This window comes from Pan troglodytes, chromosome 1 (genome assembly GCF_028858775.2).
Source record: "Pan troglodytes isolate AG18354 chromosome 1, NHGRI_mPanTro3-v2.0_pri, whole genome shotgun sequence".
In the NCBI taxonomy this organism is placed as follows: domain Eukaryota; kingdom Metazoa; phylum Chordata; class Mammalia; order Primates; family Hominidae; genus Pan; species Pan troglodytes.
In genome coordinates, this window is record NC_072398.2 from 89,145,260 (window position 1) to 89,166,183 (window position 20,924).

General features: G+C 45.5%; 1 protein-coding gene across 1 annotated transcript in view; it reads left to right on the top strand.

The window, feature by feature from the left end:
- Positions 1 to 19,484, top strand: part of KCNJ10 (potassium inwardly rectifying channel subfamily J member 10) — a 32,786-nt gene extending 13,302 nt beyond the window's left edge. The window contains exon 2 of the mRNA XM_009435435.4: positions 14,412 to 19,484. Within this exon, the coding sequence (XP_009433710.1) occupies positions 14,412 to 15,551 (1,140 nt within the window). The 3' untranslated portion in view covers positions 15,552 to 19,484. The remainder of the gene's footprint in view (positions 1 to 14,411) is intronic.
- The last annotated feature ends 1,440 nt before the right edge of the window (positions 19,485 to 20,924 follow it).

Consider the following 20,924-nt stretch of genomic DNA (forward strand, 5'->3'; position numbering starts at 1 on the left):
TAGGTTTCATTTGTTGGGCTAACTCCATTTGATTGAAAATGACTCTCTGTATCACCATATTGAGGATGATTCTGAGGCTCAGTCAGATAAAAAGCACTGTGATGAATTAGTGTTATCTGCTAAGGGGTGGTGGGGTGATGAGTGATGGCTCACATGCTGTATAGTTGACATTCCTAGCCCAGAATCACCCAGAGATTCTAATTCCTCCCTCTTTACTAACCAATTAGGTTAAATTTAAAGGTAACAGCTTACAAAGGTGACTAAAATACAGTCTGTGCCTTCAAAGAGCTCACAATCTCTAGAGGAGAACAAAGGATGATGTGGCAAATGTCCCAGGAACATAGAGGGAGAGTAACTATTTCTACCTAGGAGGTGGGGAAGGCTCCACAGTGGAGAGAGCACTGGGGAAGGGCCTTGAAGGAGGAAGGGGATTTGAAAGGGAAGACAGCAGTCTGGAGGGGAGTCTTGGAGCAGGCAGAGGATGTTCTAGGTAGAGCGAGCTGCCCGAGCAAAGACATGGAGACAGACAAGTGGAGCACAGGCTATGTTTCACGTGGCTAGAATATGGGCTGCACAGGGAAAATATTCCAGGGGAGGCTGTGAACAGTAAGGTGGAGTCAGACATTGAAGGATTTTGCCAAGAAGTTTGAATTTTATCACGAAAGCTGTGGGAACTTTTTGAAGATTTTAAAGCCAAGTGATGGGGTCAGAATGTGTGCACTGAGGCAGCCGAGGACCGAGATGAGCACAGTGAGCCTGGGTGCAAGAGAACCAGGAGACCATTGCAACACCTCAAGTGAATGAACTAGGGCAGCCTCAATGGACATGAAGAGGAGTCATGAAGGCAGAAATGATGGACCTAGTTACCAATCAGATGAGGGGGAAGAGAGAAAGCAGGGGTAATTCTAAGGCTTGGGCACCTAGTGGAGGGTAATTCTGTGAACAAGAAGGAAAACACAAAAGAGACTCTTCTGAGGAGACAGGACGCTGAGTCTGAACATGTTAAAATTGGAATGCTCCAGGTAGTGGGAGCCTGTAAGTACTTGGACACCCAGGGCAGAGGTGACGTGGAATCCACGGAACGGGGGAAACAGTTGAGGAAGATGGAGTACAGTGGTCAAGGATGAGAGTCAAGAGTGGATGGATTCCTGAGAAACACCAACAGTTAAGGTGCAGAGGAGAGATTACAGCAAGAGAGATGATCCAAAGTAAACACAGAGGTAGAGAAAGAACCCCGAGAACATGGTGTCCGAGAGTAACAGTGAGACTGTGCACACATGTAGTGTTCACAACCCATGCAGTGTTCTCACACATATGATCACATGGAACTCTCCCATCACCTCTGTATTATTATGCCACTTTTGCAGATAAGGGAAATAGAAACTCATGCATTTAAGTGATTTGCCCCAAATCACAAAACCTAGAAATGGCAGAGCTACTTAATGGCTAATCAAGGTGGATAAAATCAGTGGATTCCCACCACACCTCAATAAAAGCCAAAAGAGAGTGTTAAGAACAGACTGGTCAGTCATCAGTCTCAAGTGTAGCAGAGACTGCTGGGGTCAAGGGCTGAGAAGACACCCTTGGATTTAATGATGGGAAGGTCAGCTGTGACATTGGAGAGAGCTTCCTGCTTCCTGTTGCTTTAACTGCCCCCTGCCCCTCCTAGATTGGCTGTGTGGGGCCAATGGAGTAATTCTGAATTTATACAAGTGTTTTGTAGACTTCAAAACCCCATATTACAGAGGTGATTGTTACTGTTATTTTTACTGTTATTAGGTATTGTTAGATTGAACCCTTTGATATTGCCAATAGGGAACCCATGTATTAAATGGATGATTTCATAGAATTCAACCTAATAGTAAAAGGAGTGAGCTGGAGTGGGGGAAGGGGCTGTGAGGTTATGAGACAGGCAACTGCGCAGGCAAGGGTGGCCCCAAGGGACTGGGGAGGCCCACCCCCTGATGGTTGGGGAGGTCAGTCTTCCGCATGGGGTGGAGAGTGGTAAATCGCTGGTGAAGCTCGAAATTTGCAGGAGTTCCCTTTCACCTCCACCACTTCCACACTCCCCATCTGCAACCTGGCCAGCCCCCTCTACAGAGACTAGGGGTGGGGGTACACTCTCGTGAGGGGCTCTGACTGAAAAAATACTTCTGGTACCTAAAGTAGGTTGATCCCCTCAACCAGCGTCTTTGGAGATAAGTTGGGGATGGATTCTTCCTATGGGGAATCTCGGGGCCTAGGCCAGGTGATGACTGATTGGAGATCCAGGCAGAGCTGACACAGGAAGGAGGGTCCTGAACAGACTTCTTGTTTATCACCTTGACTCTCCCTAACCTAGCTCGGATCCTCTTGAGATTTTCCCTAGTGTCCTTGGGAACCTTTTCAGCATCTCATGTCTTAGCAGTAACAACAGGAATAACAATAGCAACAAGAGTTATTTCTATAGATGCCATTGCTTCCTGCTGACTCTTAGCACTGATACTAATTCTTCTGGCTGTTCAGTTAAGATGAGGAGGGATGGGTTAACATCTCCCAGTAGATGTTCTTCTGAGGTGAGGACCCAGATGGGGCCAGGCTGGGAGGCTACTGGGATTGCTGGAGCTGGGGCTGAGGAGACAGTGGTATAGCCTCTGTCCTCAGTTGAACCCTGCCTAGTGCCAAGCTCCTCACAAAGGACCAGCTCCTGTTGAGCCTTGCTGGCCCAGACAATGATTAGCAGCAGACACTGGGATGGGGTGATGACTCAGGAGGGCGTGCAATAGGGGTAGTGTGAAAGGTTGAGAGGGCAGGTGCATCAAAGAGGCAGCACCCACTTGTCACAGGAACCAGGAAGTCCTCCTCCCTCTCCAGCCAGTGAAACAGGGGGTCCCCAAGATGCCACCCTGTGGGCAGTTCTCTACAGAACATTGTTCCTTTCTTGCAGGGGACAGAAGGCACCGCTTGGGGATTGAGGTGGAGGAAGGGGCAGTGGTCCTAGTCAGCTCACATTGACAGGCAGGGGTGGTGTGTGGCCAGAGAATATCTGATGTGGCCCCATCTTTTGTCCCTCCCTCTCTTGACTGGAAAACACACAGGCAGGTCAGAAAGGCCATGCAGAGGTTACAGACTCCCAGGAAATGCTTTGAAGGCTTTTATCCTTTCTTTTGATCAGACTATGAGAACTTTCCAAACGTTGACACAAGAGAAGAAAAGCCTATTCTTCCATGGGCCAGGGCCTCGATGTCAGGCTGGGGCTAGAGGATGGGAGGGAAAGGGGGAAGGAGACCAGGGAGTGGGAGACAGAGGCAACAGTGATTCAGCTGGAGAGTCAGGCCCCGGGACATACACACACACACACTGCCCTCTTTTTCCCCACCTCAAGATTTGTGTGCATCTGGCTCCATTTCTATTTGTTTATTTTCCTTGGGGCAAGACAGGAGGCGGATTAATGAATAAAGACATCAAGTTTGAAAAGAACCCCAAATCCAGCTCCATTCTTCTTCCAACCTTGAGGGCTTACATAACCATGCAGTGCTTTTCTTCCTGCCCTTCCTCTCTTACCCCTCTCCTTCCTTTTCTCTTCCCCAACCCTCATTAAGAACACTTGGAAGCCCAGAAGTGCTTCTTTTTCATCCCAATGCAACTGATCTCCTTCTGGAGGACTCTAAGGTCGCTATTCAAGTTGGAACTGGTATCCAAAAAAAGATAATATGGTTGGTGAGAGGAGGCTGAGTAGCTGTTTGCTCTCTCCACCGAGGCCGGGGGGAGGAGTGGGACCAGACTGCTGTGGAGGCAACTTGGGCTGGACATAGAGATTTACAGCAGGAAGTGACCCTAATCATCCTCTAACGTAGCACCTCCCAGACTGACCTCGCAATGTGTCCTGAAAGGCAGAGGAGAGGGAATTTGTGCCCTAGAATCTACAGGGATGAGCTGTAAGCGGCCACACACTGGACATCCTTGAAATCTCTTTTTGTCTCAAGCCATTCAAAATGTTTATTCTACTTCATTGTACATTGTTGGCATAATATTAAAATAACATTTTCCCTCAAAATCTGAGCAAAATTGATAACTTCAGGAAATATACTAAATTTAGTCCTGTGGCTTTGAGTGCCTCCTGACATACTAGTGTATGCCCTAGTTTGAGAAGTGTGAAACTAATACCAACCCCTATTCCACAATGAAGGAAATACAGATCCGAGAGGCAGAGAGGCTTGACTGAGGTCACAGCTAGTCAGTGGCAGAGTTGAGATCGGCACCCAAGTCTCTTACTTCCCAGTCCAGTGCATGTTCCACCAAGCAGTGCTGTCTCTTAGTTCTGAGTGGCTTTTACACATCCTTGAGCCTAATTCTCTCACTCTATCTTCAGAATACTGGGCATGGACAGATACCTAGCTCAACTGTCTAAGATAAGCAGCCTAATCTCAGGTGCTTAGACACAGTGCTCAAAACCCCTCTACTGCATACAGGGCTCTCCCAACATGGAAGAGGAAGGAGAAGGATAGGACAGGAAGGGAAGGAAGAAAAGTACTGCAAGGATTATGTAAGCCCTCAAGGTTGGAAGAAGAACAGAGCTGGATCTGGGGTTCTTGAGCATGATGGACAGATAGTAGGACAGAGAGCAAGCTGAGTCCCTATTTCTATCCACCTATTCATTTGTCTTTACCAAACAGTGATTGGTTCAGAAAGACCTTCAAACCTAAGATAATTGGATTAGTTAATAGCTATAGTAGGCACTGTTCTTATTTTCCAGGAATCTGCCTCCCTTTCTGATCTCATTTCCAGATCCCTCAATCAAAAGGCTCTTTTCTACAGGGAAGAAGTAGGGAGAAGAATAGGAGGCTTTTGGGCTTAGAATATCTCTATTAATATGGACACATAGGCTGTGTGATACAGAAGAAGAATAGAAGGATAAAGTGTGGTAAAGAATTTGAAGGCGAGAGTTATGATTAGATGGATAGCATACTATTACCAGGATGAGATACAGGAAGCTGGAGAAACCATAAGGAAAAGAAGGGACAGCCAGAGAGATGTGTAGGCAATACAAAGGCAAAGACGGAGGTGAGAAGGAGGATGGGGTCGGGGAGACATTTTAGTGACAGCCAGGATGAAAAGAGAGGACAAGCAGAGAAGCACCATTGATAGAGATGAGAAGACCGTTGGGAGGAGAGTCCACATGAAGGAAGTGGGGAGAATAAAGACAAATCATGCAAAACTAGGAGAAACAATGGGATCAAGCAGCCATGAAGGAAGGGCGTCGCCTCCAACCCTTGGATACATCCTGGGCATTACTGCTGGTGAATTTTGCATACCTGTCTGGCTCCTGCTAACCTCCACTATGCTTAAGGTGTCATCTCTGCTTGTTGAGTGTTGAGTTTGCTCAGTGAAGACAAATAAACTATAGTATTAATTTGAAGTAATGGTGGAAAGGACTTTGGAATCCAGCCAGGAAGAGGCATAAATTTCAGCTCTGCTACCAATAAATTGTGTCACCTGGGCTCTCTGAACCTCAATTTCCTCAGCAGTAATTATGAAGATAATAAGATTTGTTTTACAGAGTTAAAAAGATGAAATATGAAGTGCTGGTCTACAGTAGGCATTCAATACATGATAGTTCCCCTCCATCTCTCCTTCCATGTCCCTGAACCAAACATTTGCAAGAGGAAATACTCCACAGTCAAAAAACAGAAATCATCTAGTGGCTCTAAGAAAGAATGACCAGCAGGCTAGGCCAGACACCGTAGCTCATGCCTGTAATCCCAGCACTTTGGGAGGCTGAGGCAGGTGGATCATGACGTAAAGAAATCGAGACCATCCTGGCCAACATGGTGGCCAGCTGGCCAGCTGGCCAGCTGGGCATGGTGGCTCATGCCTGTAATTCCAGCTACTCAGGAGGCTGAGGCAGAAGAATCGCTTGAACCCGGGAGGTGGAGGTTGCAGTGAGCTGAGATTGCATCACTGCACTACAGCCTGGAGACAGAGTGAGACTCCACAAAAAAAGAAAAGAAGAGAAAAGAAAAGACCAGACCAGCAGGCTGGAGCACCATGGAGGAAGCCAAGGCTCTGTACCTGACCCTTGCAGGAGCTGCAGGGCCTGACCCTGGCCCTGCAGCTGGCCATGAAGGAATCCACAGGGGCTGGCCACAAAGCAGGAGGGTGTTGAGGGGTCACAGCACATAACTGTTTTCCCAGTGTGTCCTATTAAGATCTTTCATGTGCTCCCAACGCTTCAACCAAAATGAATGGATCCTTATTTCCTTATTTCCTGGGTGGCCCTGGATTTCCTCATCTTTCCCAACCCTGTTCCCTTGCACTAGATGTCAGTTTTCCCTTCACAAGCTCTTCTTGTACTTCACTGATGCCTTTTCCATGGCACTTATCACTTCCTGCCTGTTTTACAGTTTTCTCCTTTATTAGATTGCAAGGTCTTCACGGAAAGAATCTACATCTGATCCATCTCCATAATTCCATTGTCTTGTTTAGAATTTGGCACCCAGTAGTTGCTGGAAAAAAAAAAGTTTACTGAGGCTGGGCATGATGACTCATGCTTGTAATCTCTGCATTTAGGGAGGCTGAGGTGGGAGGATGGCTTGAGCCCAGGAGTTTGAGACAAGCCTGGGCAACATAGTGGGATTCCATCTCTACAAAAAAAAAAAAAATTAGCTGGGTGTGGTGGTGTGCACCTGTAGTCCCAGGTACTCAGGAGGATGAGGTAGTAGAATCACTTGAGCCCAGGAGGTCGAGGCTGCAGTGAGCCATGATCACACCACTGCACTCCAGCCTGGGTGACAGAGTGAGACCCAGTTTCAATAACAATAACAAAGTGTTTATTGTATAAATGAACAAAAACACAGCTCATACTGAATGTGGTGGGCAACATTAATATAGATGAAAACATTTGGTTTGTTTGCATACCTATTAGTGTTGATAATTAGTTATCTCGGGTTTCCATGTGTACAAGGAAAAAAGAAAACATCATTAAAAAATCAAGAGAAGATACAAACAAGAAGGGGGAATGAGAAGGCCCCAGAGTGAGAAGTGCTGGACCAGAGTGAAGTTCCATCCATTCTACCTAGGACAAGAACTTCCACATCTCCCTGGCCCTGTGATGATGGAGTCAGTTAGATTGGCCCCTATGGCTGGAGTGGGTTAGGAGTCCCCTCCTACTTTTAATTCAATCATAAAATACTTCTTGAGCACTTACTATGTGTCATACATTGTGCTAATCTTTAGGATAACATATATATATATATATATATATATATATATATATATATCTGGATTCTTCTTTCAATGACCTTATCTGTAGTAGAATACAAATGATACACCATGTACTAAGAGCGGTGCCATTATGGGTATAGTTGGATATAGATATACATATATGGAAACTCAGAAAAGGGAGGCATTACTTAAGGTTGTAGGAATCAGAGAAGGCTTCATGGAAGAGGGGTTATTTGAACTGGACTCTGAAAGATAAGACTTGGTTAGGTAAAGACAAGGAGGAAGGGGAGCCCAGGAAGAGAGAAGTGCAGGATCATGGAAGGCAGGAAAGCATGGGTGTGCACAACAGGGAGCAGGGAGTGGTTGGTTTGCTTGCAATATGCAGTGTGCCATAGCAGAAAAGTGGTCGGAGATAAGGCTAGAAAGCAGGTTCAGAAGCAGACTGTGGAAGGCCTTATATGCCAGCCTGGGTTTGGCCTGTCTTTGATAGATAATGGGGAGACATTAAAATGTTTTGAGCTAGAGAAAGAACTAAGACAATTATAGTAAAATGAAAAGTGGATGGATTTGGGAGACGGGACCTGGGCATGAATCTAATTCCACAGTTTACTGAGTCACACCATCTCTCTGAGCCTCAGTTTCCTCATTCATAAAACAAGGATTATAATCTTAATATTTCATAGGAATGCCATGAGAATAAAATGTGAAAGTGCTTTCTAAAGTACTGGATAAATGTTCATTGATTCCTGATCAGAGGTGTATTTGAGGAAGAGAAACCCAGGAGCAATGTAGGATGGATTTGAGGAGAGAAAGAACAGAGACACGAGATGAGTAGGAGGCTGATGCAGTGATTCAGCCACAAGGCATTAGGACCTGAAAAAAGACAATGGAATGAAGGGGAGGAGGCACAAATAATAAATCCACAGCACATGGCTTTAGATAAATGTTGAGTTGAGGCAAGGAGAGAGTTTGAGATGATCCTGGCTTTGAGTGTGGGTAATGGGTAGGATGATGGTCCCTTTAACTATTTTAGGAACCAAAATAGAGCAGCAAGTAGGAGAAGAAAGGATTTTACAATTGGAAGTGAATGCATTTAGTATTCACATCCCAAAGCTCCTTTCAGTCAACTTGCTCTTGCAACAGAGAAAACAGACAAAGCACTTTCCCTGTGGGTGCAGGTTTTCCCCTCCCCCTGCACCTGCTGCCCCGGGGAGGGGGTTGAAGCATCTTTTCTAGTCACCTAATTTAGCATAATCAACTCCAATGCTCTGTAGCAATTTACAAAGCTCATTCTCTCCCCAGCCCCCTGCAAATGGAACAGTTGGCCCAGAAGAGAGCAGGGACTGATATCTTGGGCTTTTATTTTCTTACCTTCTGAAAACAGGGTGTAGGCATCTGCAGCATTAGCAAAGCCTGTGTAAACCTGGGTCCCCTCGCACTCTGAAGTGGCTCCTCCTGAAGGTCTGTGTGAACTAGGTGTCTCCTGTGAGGCAGATAAAAACTGCAGCCCTCAGGGGGGCCTTGGCCCGTCCAGATCAGGCTTTCAGTCATTCCCTTACTCTTTCTTAACAAACTATACTAGGCACTGGGGAAACAGATGAAAGGCAGAGTCAGTGGTCTTAAATTAGGAGCACAAAGATGGTAAACAATGATAAACAAACCATCTCAAAGCACTATAATGCTTCAAAATAGGAATATGTACAAGAGGGCCAGGTGCAGTGGCTCACACCTGTAATCCCAGCACTTTGGGAGGCCAAGGTGGGCAGATCACTTAAGTCCGGGAGTTTGAGACCAGCCTGGGCAACAGGGTGAAACCCCGTCTCTACTAAAAGTACAAAAATTAGCTGGGCATGGTGGCACATGCCTATAGTGCCAGCTACTTAGGAGGATGAGGTGTGAGGACTGCTTGAGTCCAGGAGGCAGAGGTTGTAGCGAGCTGAGATTGCACCACTGCACTCCTGCACTTCAGCCTGGGTAACAGAGTGAGATCCCATCTGGCGGGGGGTGGGGTGGGGGAAAGAGAATATGTACAAGAGCAAGCATAGTAAAGTAAACCCATTCTGGGCAGGGATGGGAGGGACAGAGAAGATGAATTGTTTTTTTGAGAGTCAGGGAAGGCGTCAAAGGGAGTAACTAACAGTTGAGTCGAGTTCTGAAAGATAAGGAGATCATCAGGTAGGCACGGAGCAGGGCAGTGCAGAAGCAGGTCCAAAGGTAGAAAGGATTGGGTAGTGAGGCTCTGCGTTGGAGTTCAGGGGGCCTGTGAAAGATTGTCAAGGGTAAAGTCAGAAGTAGGCAGAGACCAAATCATGAATGGTGTGCTGAGAGGCTACAGAGAAAACAGATAAAGCACTGTCCCTGCTGGTGCAGCTTTTCTCTTTCCCCTGTACCTGCTGTCCCTGGGAGGAGGTTGAAGCACCCTTTCTAGTCAGAAGTGTATTTGAGGAAGAGAAACCCAGGAGCAAAGTAGCAAAAAGCAAAGGGGAGCCACAGATCAAGTTATTGAGAGTCACAAGAACAACAGTGTCCTTACTCAAGAAAGGCCCTGATAAATCCATGTATTATCCTGGAGAATAAATGACTCTCAAGCAGAACAAATGACTCTCAAGTAAAATAAATGAGTGCACAGGCAAAAAAAGACAGCTTCAGGAAGAACTTCCGGGGGGAGCAGTAAGTGGGAGTGGTACTTGCTGAGGGAACGTGCTGATCATCACTGTAGCTATGACTGGCTTTGTTTTAGGGAAAGGATCACTAGTTCAGTTCTTAGAGGAGAAAGAAGGTGAATATCTCTGTTTCTGTCTCTTTCGCCACTCAGGCTGGTCTTCAGAATTCTGTCTCTGGTATTTGGCTGGCTGGGACTGTTTTGGGGAAATAGCACCCTCTAGAGGAAAGAGTATGTTTTATTTTGCGGGGGTGCCCCGGGGTGGTGGGGTGGGCAACAGATGATTTCCAGAGCTTTGGCTCGATTCCTTCCCCAGGGGCCTGGCCAGCTTGGGGGTGGAGTGTAGCTGATTGTTTATCCGCTTCTGACTCTGGCCACCGCAGAGAACAAAGCTGCCTGGCTGTGGGAGGTGGCACAACAGCTGGGAGCAGCAGATAACAGCTGGAGGTGGCAGATGTAAAGGCTGGCAACCACAGACACTACAGCTGGAGGTGGCAATCACAACAGCCAGAGGCAACAAAGAGGCTAGCAGTGGCCGAAATCTCCTGTACCCTTGAGTCTAGAGCCTTAACCCTGGGATGTGTGGTCTTACATACAGCGTACCATAGTGGCACCTGCTGAGAGCACGAGGTCCAAGAGAATGAACCTGGGGCACACAAAAGCAGTTGCTACAATTAAAAAGTTCTGGACCAGGAGCTGGGAGACCTGGATTCTCGTTCCAACTTTACCACTAATCTACTTGGGGCAAAGCTCTCTGAGCCTTAGCTTCTATGGTGTCTTTCTTACCTACCTCATGGTGTGAGGATCAAACTATATATTTTATAAATTTTAAAGTGAGAAGGAATTATAGACTAATATTTTGGGAATGATAAGCAAGGCTTTTTTTGGGCCCTAAGAGCTTCCATTCTCCAAGATATGTAGAATCTCCCCTCAACATAAACAAAGCTAGGACTTCAGTAAAGGATCCCTGAATGTCACCATAGAAAGTGCAGGGGTAGAAGTGGGGTGGAGAAGGCAGACATCCTGACCCACCATGGGTATAGACAGAATCTTCAAGACAGTCTTTCAATCTCCCATCCAAAGCTTTTATCTCCGCCATAGGATCTCTGCAAAGTGCTTGTCCAAAGTGCCTTCCTGATTGTTACAATGCTCTTTATAATATCAACTTGCAATCTTTATCCCTGCAGTATAAACTCCCTGATTGTTCCTCTTAGAGCTCAAAGGACAAGTCCAAGCCTTTGATCACGTGATAGTCCTTCAAACCAAATATTTGCACACATTCATTATATCTTTCTGATTGTCTCTTCTCCTGAATCAACTTCCCTATTTCCTTCAATCATTTCTCATGTGGTCTGGTTCTGAATCCTCTCATATCCTGAGTGTTCCTTGATGCTGGAAACTGCAGGTGTGGGATGAACAGAGCAGAGTAGAATCAACTACTTTTTTGTTCTAGGGACTTCAGTTCAACTGAAGGAGCTTAAGATTAGTTTGCTTTTTTGGCAATCAAAACACATGAATAACTCATATTGGATTATTTTCTGCTAATATGTTTAATTTTTTAATATTGTACTGCTTTGCTAAATCACATCTTCTCAATCCAGAACTTGCTCAGGTAATTTTTGGACCCAAGTACATAATCCAGCACTTAACATTTTTGTTAGACTTGGCCTACTTATTTGACTCCTTTTGGATCCTAATTCTGCCCCAGCTCTTGCATTTGCTATCTGTCCCAGCTTTCTGTCAGGCACACAATTGATGGCCATAGCATTCTATAGTTTTGAATGAAGTTCATGTTAAGAAAATTGAATAGGGCAAGGCCAAAGATGAAGCTCTCTGGTGTATCAATAGAAAATGAATTCCAGGCTATCATGGTCCCCTCACCAGTACCACTGATTTTTAAAGTCACCGAATTAGATTAGCATTCTCCTCATTTTTCTTTATCTTATCCCCAGGTCATAATGAGAGATCTTGTCAAAAATCTCCTGAAGTTTAGGTACACGTTCTCTGTTGCACTTCTTCGATTTGTCAATTTAGTAGCCTTATCATAAAAGAAAATTAGGTTATTATTATTTTTGAGACAGGGTCTCATTCTGTTGCCCAGGCTGCAGTGCAGTGGCATGATTATAGCTCTCTGCAGCCTCCAACTCCTGACCTCAAGTGATCCTCCTGCCTCAGCCTCCAAGTAGCTGGGAGTACAGGTGTGTGCTACCATATCCAGCTAATTTTTAAAAATTTTTGCTGATATGGGGTCTTGCTGTTTCCCAGGATGGTTTTGAACTTCTGATCTCAAGTGATCCTCCTGCCTCAGCCTCCCAAAGTGCTGGGATACAGGTATGAGCCACCACACTCAGCCAAAATTAGGCCATTTTGATGTGACTTGTTCTTAGTAAATCCACACTGGGTCCTATTGATAACTTCCTTTCCCCCATCCTGCCTAAGTACTCGTAATCTTAATATTCCATTCTAGAATCTTGCCTAGGATCAATATCTTACCTGTTTGTAGTTTGTGAAAGGTACTTCATTTTTCTTTTTGAAAATTAAAACTATGTTCATTCATCTCTAATTTTACAGCACTTCTTCTGTTCTCTAATATTCCTCAAAATCTTATAGGAGTTTACATCTTTTTTTTCAAGAGTTTGAGGATCAAATGAGAAGGTATTCTAATGTGTGAATTCTAAAATGGTATATAGATACAGGCAGTATGATTGTTATGTTATTATTACTACTACTGAGTACTAAATAGGGCATTGTTTAGGCTTGAAATACAAATTCTTCAAACTTCAGAGTTGCAGAGCTTCCTTTTTGTTCCAAAGCAGCCAAGGATATAGGGGAGTGAATGACATCCAGGTCTGGTTGAACAGTCTTGCATGAACGGAAGTTCCAAATGGCCTGTGACACAGGGCTGGTAAATTGGGCATCCTTGTTGCCTCTGAACATTCTCAGGGTTCTCATCCATTGGTGATCTCCAATTCAGTGCCTACCTGGTTGGGCATATGGTCAGGCCCAAAAGATTTGAAGTTCTCCAGGGACAAGGCCATGGGGAAAACAGAGATGGGGGGTGGGGTGGGCAGTGTGAAGAATCATAAAATGCAATGGTTCAGACTTTTTCGAATGGAGAATGTAATGAGCCTCTCCAAGAAGGGCTCAACTCCCCAGAGATCACCCTGCTCCACAGAAGATCTGGCTATCAGATCCAGGGTCCAAGGGCTCAAGTGATTAAAATTCTTTCTGTGCTGGAAAAGTACAAGTTACTGCTTGGGCAAGGGTGCCAGGCACCTTGTATTAAGTGAATTGTCTCCTATTTCAGTGGCTTGCCCCACTTTCTGCTATCAGAACAAATAGCAATCCTGAATTTGAGCCTGTGCAGACATAGCTGCTAGTTAATATACACCCCTAGCTCTTCTACTTCATTCCGTCAAAACAATTTTGCCACCCACAATCTGGCATTTCTGCCAGTCCTTCAGAAAATGTCCCAGTGCTGCCAGGAAGTTTCAACATGTTGTTTCTCCTCCACCACTGCTTATTTCTTTTTGTTCAAGTCCCATCTGTACTCTTCCTAACACTGCCCTAGACTCTAACTCAGACCAAATTTCCCCAGATGATGCAAACAGATGATGATGATGATGATAAAAAATGAAATGGTCTGGGTGCTTAGGGAGCATCTTGAAGGGTAAAAGAATGGGTAGTTTCTGCTATTCTCTGAACCAGATGAGTATCTTAGTATCACCAGTGGGTATTGGCTTGGGGGTAGAGCAGAGAATGAAGAAATTAAGGTTGTGTGTGTGTGTGTGTGTGTGTGTGTGTGTGTGTGTGTTAAGGGGGATTGGCCTGGAAGGATTTCAGCAGGATAGCTTGTCTTGCTTCATAGCCATTCATAAGGGTGGGGACGGATCCTATTTCAAAATTAGAGCTCTTCGGAGGACTGGTTTTGTGGTGAAGGCTCTCATTAGTCTCACCCTCACCTTCAAGGAACTGTGAAGCTACTATTTCTTTTCTGCCTCTCTTCCGCTAAGAATTACAAATATCAGACTGTGTTGCAATTATTTGCTTACTAAATAGGCATCTTTCTCACTAGGCTGTGAGTTCTTGGAGAGCAGAATGATGTCATTTTATTTTATTTTATTTACTTTTTTTTTTTTTTTGAGACAGAGTCTCGCTGTGTCACCCAGGCTGGAGTGCAGTGGCGTGATGTCGGCTCACTGCAACCTCTGTCTCCCGGGTTCAAGCGATTCTCCTGCCTCAGCCTCCTGAGTAGCTGGGACTACAGGCGCATGCCACCATGCCCAGCTAATTTTTGTATTTTTAGTAGAGACAGGGTTTTGCCATGTTGGCCAGGCTGGTCTTGAACTCCTGACCTCAGGCGATCCACCCGCCTCGGCCCCTGCACAGTGCCTGGCACATAGCAAGTGCTCAATAAATATTTGGTAAGACAAGAACACATAAGCGACACTCAAATGAATGTTAATTCCTCCCTCCCATGGGGTGAGGGTTAGGAGTCAGCTGGATTTCTACGATAACCTCCATTATGCTGTCTTGCTCCCTCCAGATGACGTCAGTTGCCAAGGTGTATTACAGTCAGACCACTCAGACAGAAAGCCGGCCCCTAATGGGCCCAGGGATACGACGGCGGAGAGTCCTGACAAAAGATGGTCGCAGCAACGTGAGAATGGAGCACATTGCCGACAAGCGCTTCCTCTACCTCAAGGACCTGTGGACAACCTTCATTGACATGCAGTGGCGCTACAAGCTTCTGCTCTTCTCTGCGACCTTTGCAGGCACATGGTTCCTCTTTGGCGTGGTGTGGTATCTGGTAGCTGTGGCACATGGGGACCTGCTGGAGCTGGACCCCCCGGCCAACCACACCCCCTGTGTGGTACAGGTGCACACACTCACTGGAGCCTTCCTCTTCTCCCTTGAATCCCAAACCACCATTGGCTATGGCTTCCGCTACATAAGTGAGGAATGTCCACTGGCCATTGTGCTTCTTATTGCCCAGCTGGTGCTCACCACCATCCTGGAAATCTTCATCACAGGTACCTTCCTGGCGAAGATTGCCCGGCCCAAGAAGCGGGCTGAGACCATTCGTTTCAGCCAGCATGCAGTTGTGGCCTCCCACAATGGCAAGCCCTGCCTCATGATCCGAGTTGCCAATATGCGCAAGAGCCTCCTCATTGGCTGCCAGGTGACAGGAAAACTGCTTCAGACCCACCAAACCAAGGAGGGGGAGAACATCCGGCTCAACCAGGTCAATGTGACTTTCCAAGTAGACACAGCCTCTGACAGCCCCTTCCTTATTCTACCCCTTACCTTCTATCATGTGGTAGACGAGACCAGTCCCTTGAAAGATCTCCCTCTTCGCAGTGGTGAGGGTGACTTTGAGCTGGTGCTGATCCTAAGTGGGACAGTGGAGTCCACCAGTGCCACCTGTCAGGTGCGCACTTCCTACCTGCCAGAGGAGATCCTTTGGGGCTACGAGTTCACACCTGCCATCTCACTGTCAGCCAGTGGTAAATACATAGCTGACTTTAGCCTTTTTGACCAAGTTGTGAAAGTGGCCTCTCCTAGTGGCCTCCGTGACAGCACTGTACGCTACGGAGACCCTGAAAAGCTCAAGTTGGAGGAGTCATTAAGGGAGCAAGCTGAGAAGGAGGGCAGTGCCCTTAGTGTGCGCATCAGCAATGTCTGATGACCTGTTCCCACTCCCCCATTCCTCTGGTCTCTTTTCCTCTCTTCCAATGCCCTGGTAAGGAATACTACCCGGGTTTACTGGAGATCCCCCGAAGCACCCATCCTCCACTCCCTCTTCTTTAACCCAGTGGCCTGTTGGTAGCTTAGGCCAACTGGAGTCCAGGTTCGCCTCCCACTGTCCCCTTTCCACTTCCCCAGCTTCTGCCCCAATACACATACCTCCCTTAAGCCAGGATGGGGGAAAGAGTGGGATTAGGCTGAAGTGGCTTAGAAGGCCTCAGCCATGCTTGGATACTCACATTAGGAGGACCATGTGGTTGGAAGGATAGACTGCCCCCCACCTCCCACCACCACCATGAAGTTTGGTGACTTGAGGCTGGAGCTCCCTCTGTTACCTTTCCATCTAGCAAGTTCCCAAAGGCAAGACTCTCTCTGATGGTCACTTTGTGGTCTATGCTTTCAGAAATACAGGAATCTGATATCAACATATCCTAGAGTTTCTACCAATCTCTGTTGAAAGAAGCCAGGGTTTGCCACTGTGAAGCTTGATTTCTGCTGGTGACTTCTGACCATAAGCTAGAACCATGGTCGCCACTGTTTTCCCTCTGTAGTTTCTCAAGTGAACACTCTCAGGATACCCAGTTCCCTCATAGCCTCTGTTCTCAGAGAATTGGAGTTGGCCCCAGAAACATAAACATATAACCACCCATATCTATCCTGGATTCTGAACTCTTCAATTTGGAGTGACTAACACAAGTTGTTATCTAAACCTTTAAACCTATCTTCCAGGCAGCCCAGAGAAGATCTGTTTCCCTGTGTCCTGTGAATGGAAGGACCCAAGCCAATATGTTCCTTTGAAAAGAGTCCAGTACCCAGGCCCCATGGAAAGGTCTGAAAATAATATTCCAGATTACACTGTACCTGGCTTCTCTTCTTCCTTTCCTGCTCAGCCTAGATCCTTCTTCCTTAACCCCAACTCTTTGGGAGAAGGGAGGGAAAATGCAAGGGCCTTCCTCTCTTAACACGGATGCTCAAGTAAAACTAGATTCACAGGGCACAGATTCCCCAGAAAGTTAACACAATCCCACCATGAGGGATGGGTAAATTCTCAGATTTCCAAACTGCTGTACAGAGCCTCTGAGAATTGGTGATGCTTTGTTAAGGTTTGGGCAGGAGCAGAACTCTGTGGCTGGCAGCCACTATTCTCAGTTACACCTCCCAGTGCCCTTCTGAAAAGTGCCAGCTATTTCATTAGGCAATGCTGGAAGGAAATGAAATTATACCCTCTGATCAAATAACCATGGCTTCCCTCAGCCATTCCTGAGACTTGGTATAAAATGAAGAAATCAGTGTCATCTCTACTCTCCTCTGCCATGAGGCCATTTTCAGACAAGTTAAAAAGTAGACTTTAAGAGATCAAACTCAGCCTATTCCTTGTTCCCTGGTGGGGTCTGTGGTAAGGGTCAGGGAAGGGCATATAGGCACCAGAGCTTTATCCAAAGCCCCAAATCCCTAGAGTGCTTTCTGGTCTCACTTTGGTACCAAGGAAGCCCCACATAGTGGTACTGCATAGTCCCACTATAAGTCAAGTTGCAGTTTATTTAAGGTGGTCTCAGCCAATTGTTACAAGCTACAGAATATATACATGCATCTATGTACAGAGCCTTGCAGAGAAACACAAAATTTTGAGGCTAGACCCATGATCACCACCAACTATAATTGCACAAGGTCTTGTTATATTGATCTCTCCTCGAACTCAACTAACTATATCTTGAAAACAAAGACCCTTTGGTGTCCATCTACTGTAAACCCCACCATTACCTTCTAGTTGGCATAAAAACAAGAACCACAAAAACTTGAAAAATCTGAAACAGAGAACAGAAGGCCAAGAGTCAGCTTCTGCGTTCTCAACTTTATTCAACATTAGACTTACCTTATTTCTTTCAGTATGTAGGGACAATATGTACTGCTGTGTGTGTGTGTGTGTGTGTGTGTGTGTGTGTGTGTGTGTCTATACCTTCCTATCCATTGGCAAGTTAACCTCCATCTGGTTTATTTGGCCATGCTATGCTTTCTTCCCATTCCCCTGCTGTCTATTCTAAGCCCCCAGACTCAAGCCTCTAGACTCTTGGATGAAAAAGTGAGAAGAAAACATTTTCTGACTTACTCTTTTGGAATCTCCTCCATTATTACCCAGGCTTTGCTTTAAGTTGCACTTTAAATCACACTGTCCTATTAATGCGATCTGGCATCTTCTCCCACAAGCCCCCTACAGGGAACAACTACCCCCTACCTTAACTCTAAATGGTTCTTTAGACTATAGTCTGTCTCCTCTGACCTGAAATCCTCTTTTAGGCCATAGGCCAAGCTTTAGAAGCAGCCAGGTCTGGTGAGAAATGGGCCCCCATACCAACTGTGGACTTGGAATATCAGCAGAGTAGTAGGCACAGGTGTATAAAGGGGAGATTTCGGTAGGCGCAGGTGTAAAAAGGGGAGATTTCAGAAGACAGGCAAAACAACTGATGGGGGAAGATACCTGGGGTGTGAAGATGAGAAAGAAATGATGCTGAGGGACCTAGTGAAATCAATGAAACTCTTGAGTCTTGCTTAGGCTCGCAAACAAGAAGTGGGGAGGCTTGGGAAATTAGGATATGACATATATGAAAGGTTTATCTAAGAAGAAAGAAACAGAGATAATATATATATAGAAAGATGTATATAGATGTATATATGCCCAAATATATTGAATGTACAGAAAGGAAATATTCAGAGACTTTAGCATTGGGGGCAGATATCTTGGCCTGGTTATGGGGTAGGACACCCAGATTTTCAGACTTACAATCAGTGGTCCTGGTTTCAACATGGAAGTGAGATAGCTGATGAAGGATTTCAAGTCTGGAAATGGGAAAGGGAGGGGTAGAAGTTCCTTTTCAGAAATAAAGAGGCATTCATGAAGGCTTTTGTTGAATCCTATGCTACTGATAGGACCAGGAAGAGAGGAACTCGGAGGACAATAGGGAGGGGAAGTCTTGGAAAATCTACCACTTACACTGTGTGCCCCCATCCCCAGCAGCGTCCTGCCACTGTAGCGCCTTTTTAAAATAAATAAAATAAAATAAAATAAAATAAAATAAAGCACCATTTTGTTTCCCTTTCATGAAGTACACTGTATTTCCGTCTTCCACAGGGGTGGGAGCTGCTATTGCTGTAGCCCCTGAAATCAAACTCAGGAGCTGAACACTTTGGTGTATGGGAGGCACTAATGGGAAGCCTCAACCCTGGAATCCAAATGCCAGGACTAATAGCTGTTAGGCTGAAGATCTCCCAAGGTCAAGGCCCAGCCTTTTGTGTGGCTGCAAGCAGCCCAAAGAGAAAGCCATGGATTCCAGAAGAGTTCCAATCCTGGCATTTGGGCATGGAGGGTGATGCTTTGGTTTTGATGCTTCTGAATGAAAATGAGGAGTGGGGTTACCAGCTGCTCTAGGGGATGGTGAAGTTCCATGAGAAGCTTCCGAAATCTCTGCAATGTGCTTCACCCCATTATTCCCCCAACCCCTGTCAGCCTAATAAAATCATCCAGTAGTTTCCCTATAAGGTCTGAGCAGAGAAAGGAAGCCAGTTATACTATTGCTACAAGTCCAGGACACTGTGCCCTCCCCATGGCTGCTGCCCTGGTCCTTTATTCTTGCTAGCTAACCTAGTTCACTTGTACAGTAACACACTACCTTTGCTGGAAAGTTAGCATGGGTCTCCAGGCTCAGTAATGGCCAACTCTACTGATGCAGAAGTATTTAGGGATGTTTTTTCCATTCATTGCACTAAAGACTAAACCAGGTCAAATTTATCTAGGAAAAAAAAAGGTGTGTAAGATTTGTTTTGTTTTTGTCTGTTAAAAATAAGCTACTAAATAAAATGGATGACTCTTTGGTTCTCACTCTAGCTTCTTTTAGAAAGCTAAACCAAGACTGTCAAGGTCTGAACTCACAGACCTACCTACCCATGAGTGTGGAGGGTTGAATTTGGCTGTGCTGGAAGAACTTCTGACTGCATGGCCAAGCCCCTTCTGTTTTTCTCTCATGCTTTAGCGAGTTCCTTTCACATTCGGTTTTCATGGGACAACACTGAAAAAAACATTAAGACCCAGGAGTATGAAAATTGGCTCAGCTTAATCCATAAAAGTCAAGTTGCTTTGGATCCTGGGCATTGTCCCTTTTGGCCAGTGATCACAAGCCCAATTTCCCTTCCATGCTACCATGTAGTCTTGTTGCCAGTTTTCCTTATATATCCTCAAGGTTCTTTGTAAGCTTATTCCTTTAATCACCAGGCATTTCTTCCCTCAAATCTCAAATAAATGGATTTCTCTTCTACCCTTGTCTGTCAGTAGCCTGAGAAAGGTCTGGTTGTTAATATCCAGCCCTGAATTTTCTCTGATGAGAGGCAAAAGACCCTATGATCACTGACTCTTGTTCCCCAGAAGTGGAAGGAGAGATGAGGAGGGAGAAAATTGGGTCTCTTACCATGATCAATAAATACTTAAGTACAACATTTAGGAAATACTAGGAATGAATCCTAAGACATATGAGACATATAAGATATAGGACATGTATTGTTCCTAAAAGGCCTAAAAGGTTGAAGAAACCTATAAACTTGTTAGAAAACAGAAATAAAACAAGTAGCATATAACAAATATAATGAAAAGCAATAGCAGGTACCATGTACTAATGCCAGATATAACATTAGCAGAATGTTCCAAAAAGAGTGAGATCTCTGTGGGAAACATTTCACAGGGACAGGAACTAGGCAAGGGATGGTATCAATCTAACATGTTTGGTTAGAATACATTAAGATTCAAGAAAAATCAGCAAACTCTGAGTCCCTATTATGTGGAAGGTATCATTCAGCTGACAAAGAAATATAAGACATGATGCATGAATCAAGGGATGTACAATCATGGCACTTTCCACCTGCTATTCCTTCTGTGGAACTCTCCCCACTGCCTGCCAACTTCCAATTTTCTTGTTTTTTTTTTTTTTTTTTTTTTTTTTTGAGACGGAGTCTTTCTCTGTCGCCCAGACTGGAGTGCAGTGGCACGATCTCAGCTTACTGCAACCTCCACCTCTCGGGTTCAAGTGACTCTCCTGCCTCAGCCTCCTGAGTGGCTGGGACTCCAGGCACACGCCAACACGCATGGCTAACTTTTGTAATTTTAGTAGAGACAGGGTTTCACCATATTGGTAAGGCTGGTCTCGAACCTCTGACCTCAGGTGATTCACCCATCTCGGCCTCCCAAAGTGCTGGGATTACAGGTGTGAGCCACTGTGCCTGGCCAACCTTCTTAACTCTTACACTATGCCCATCTGAGATCAAATAA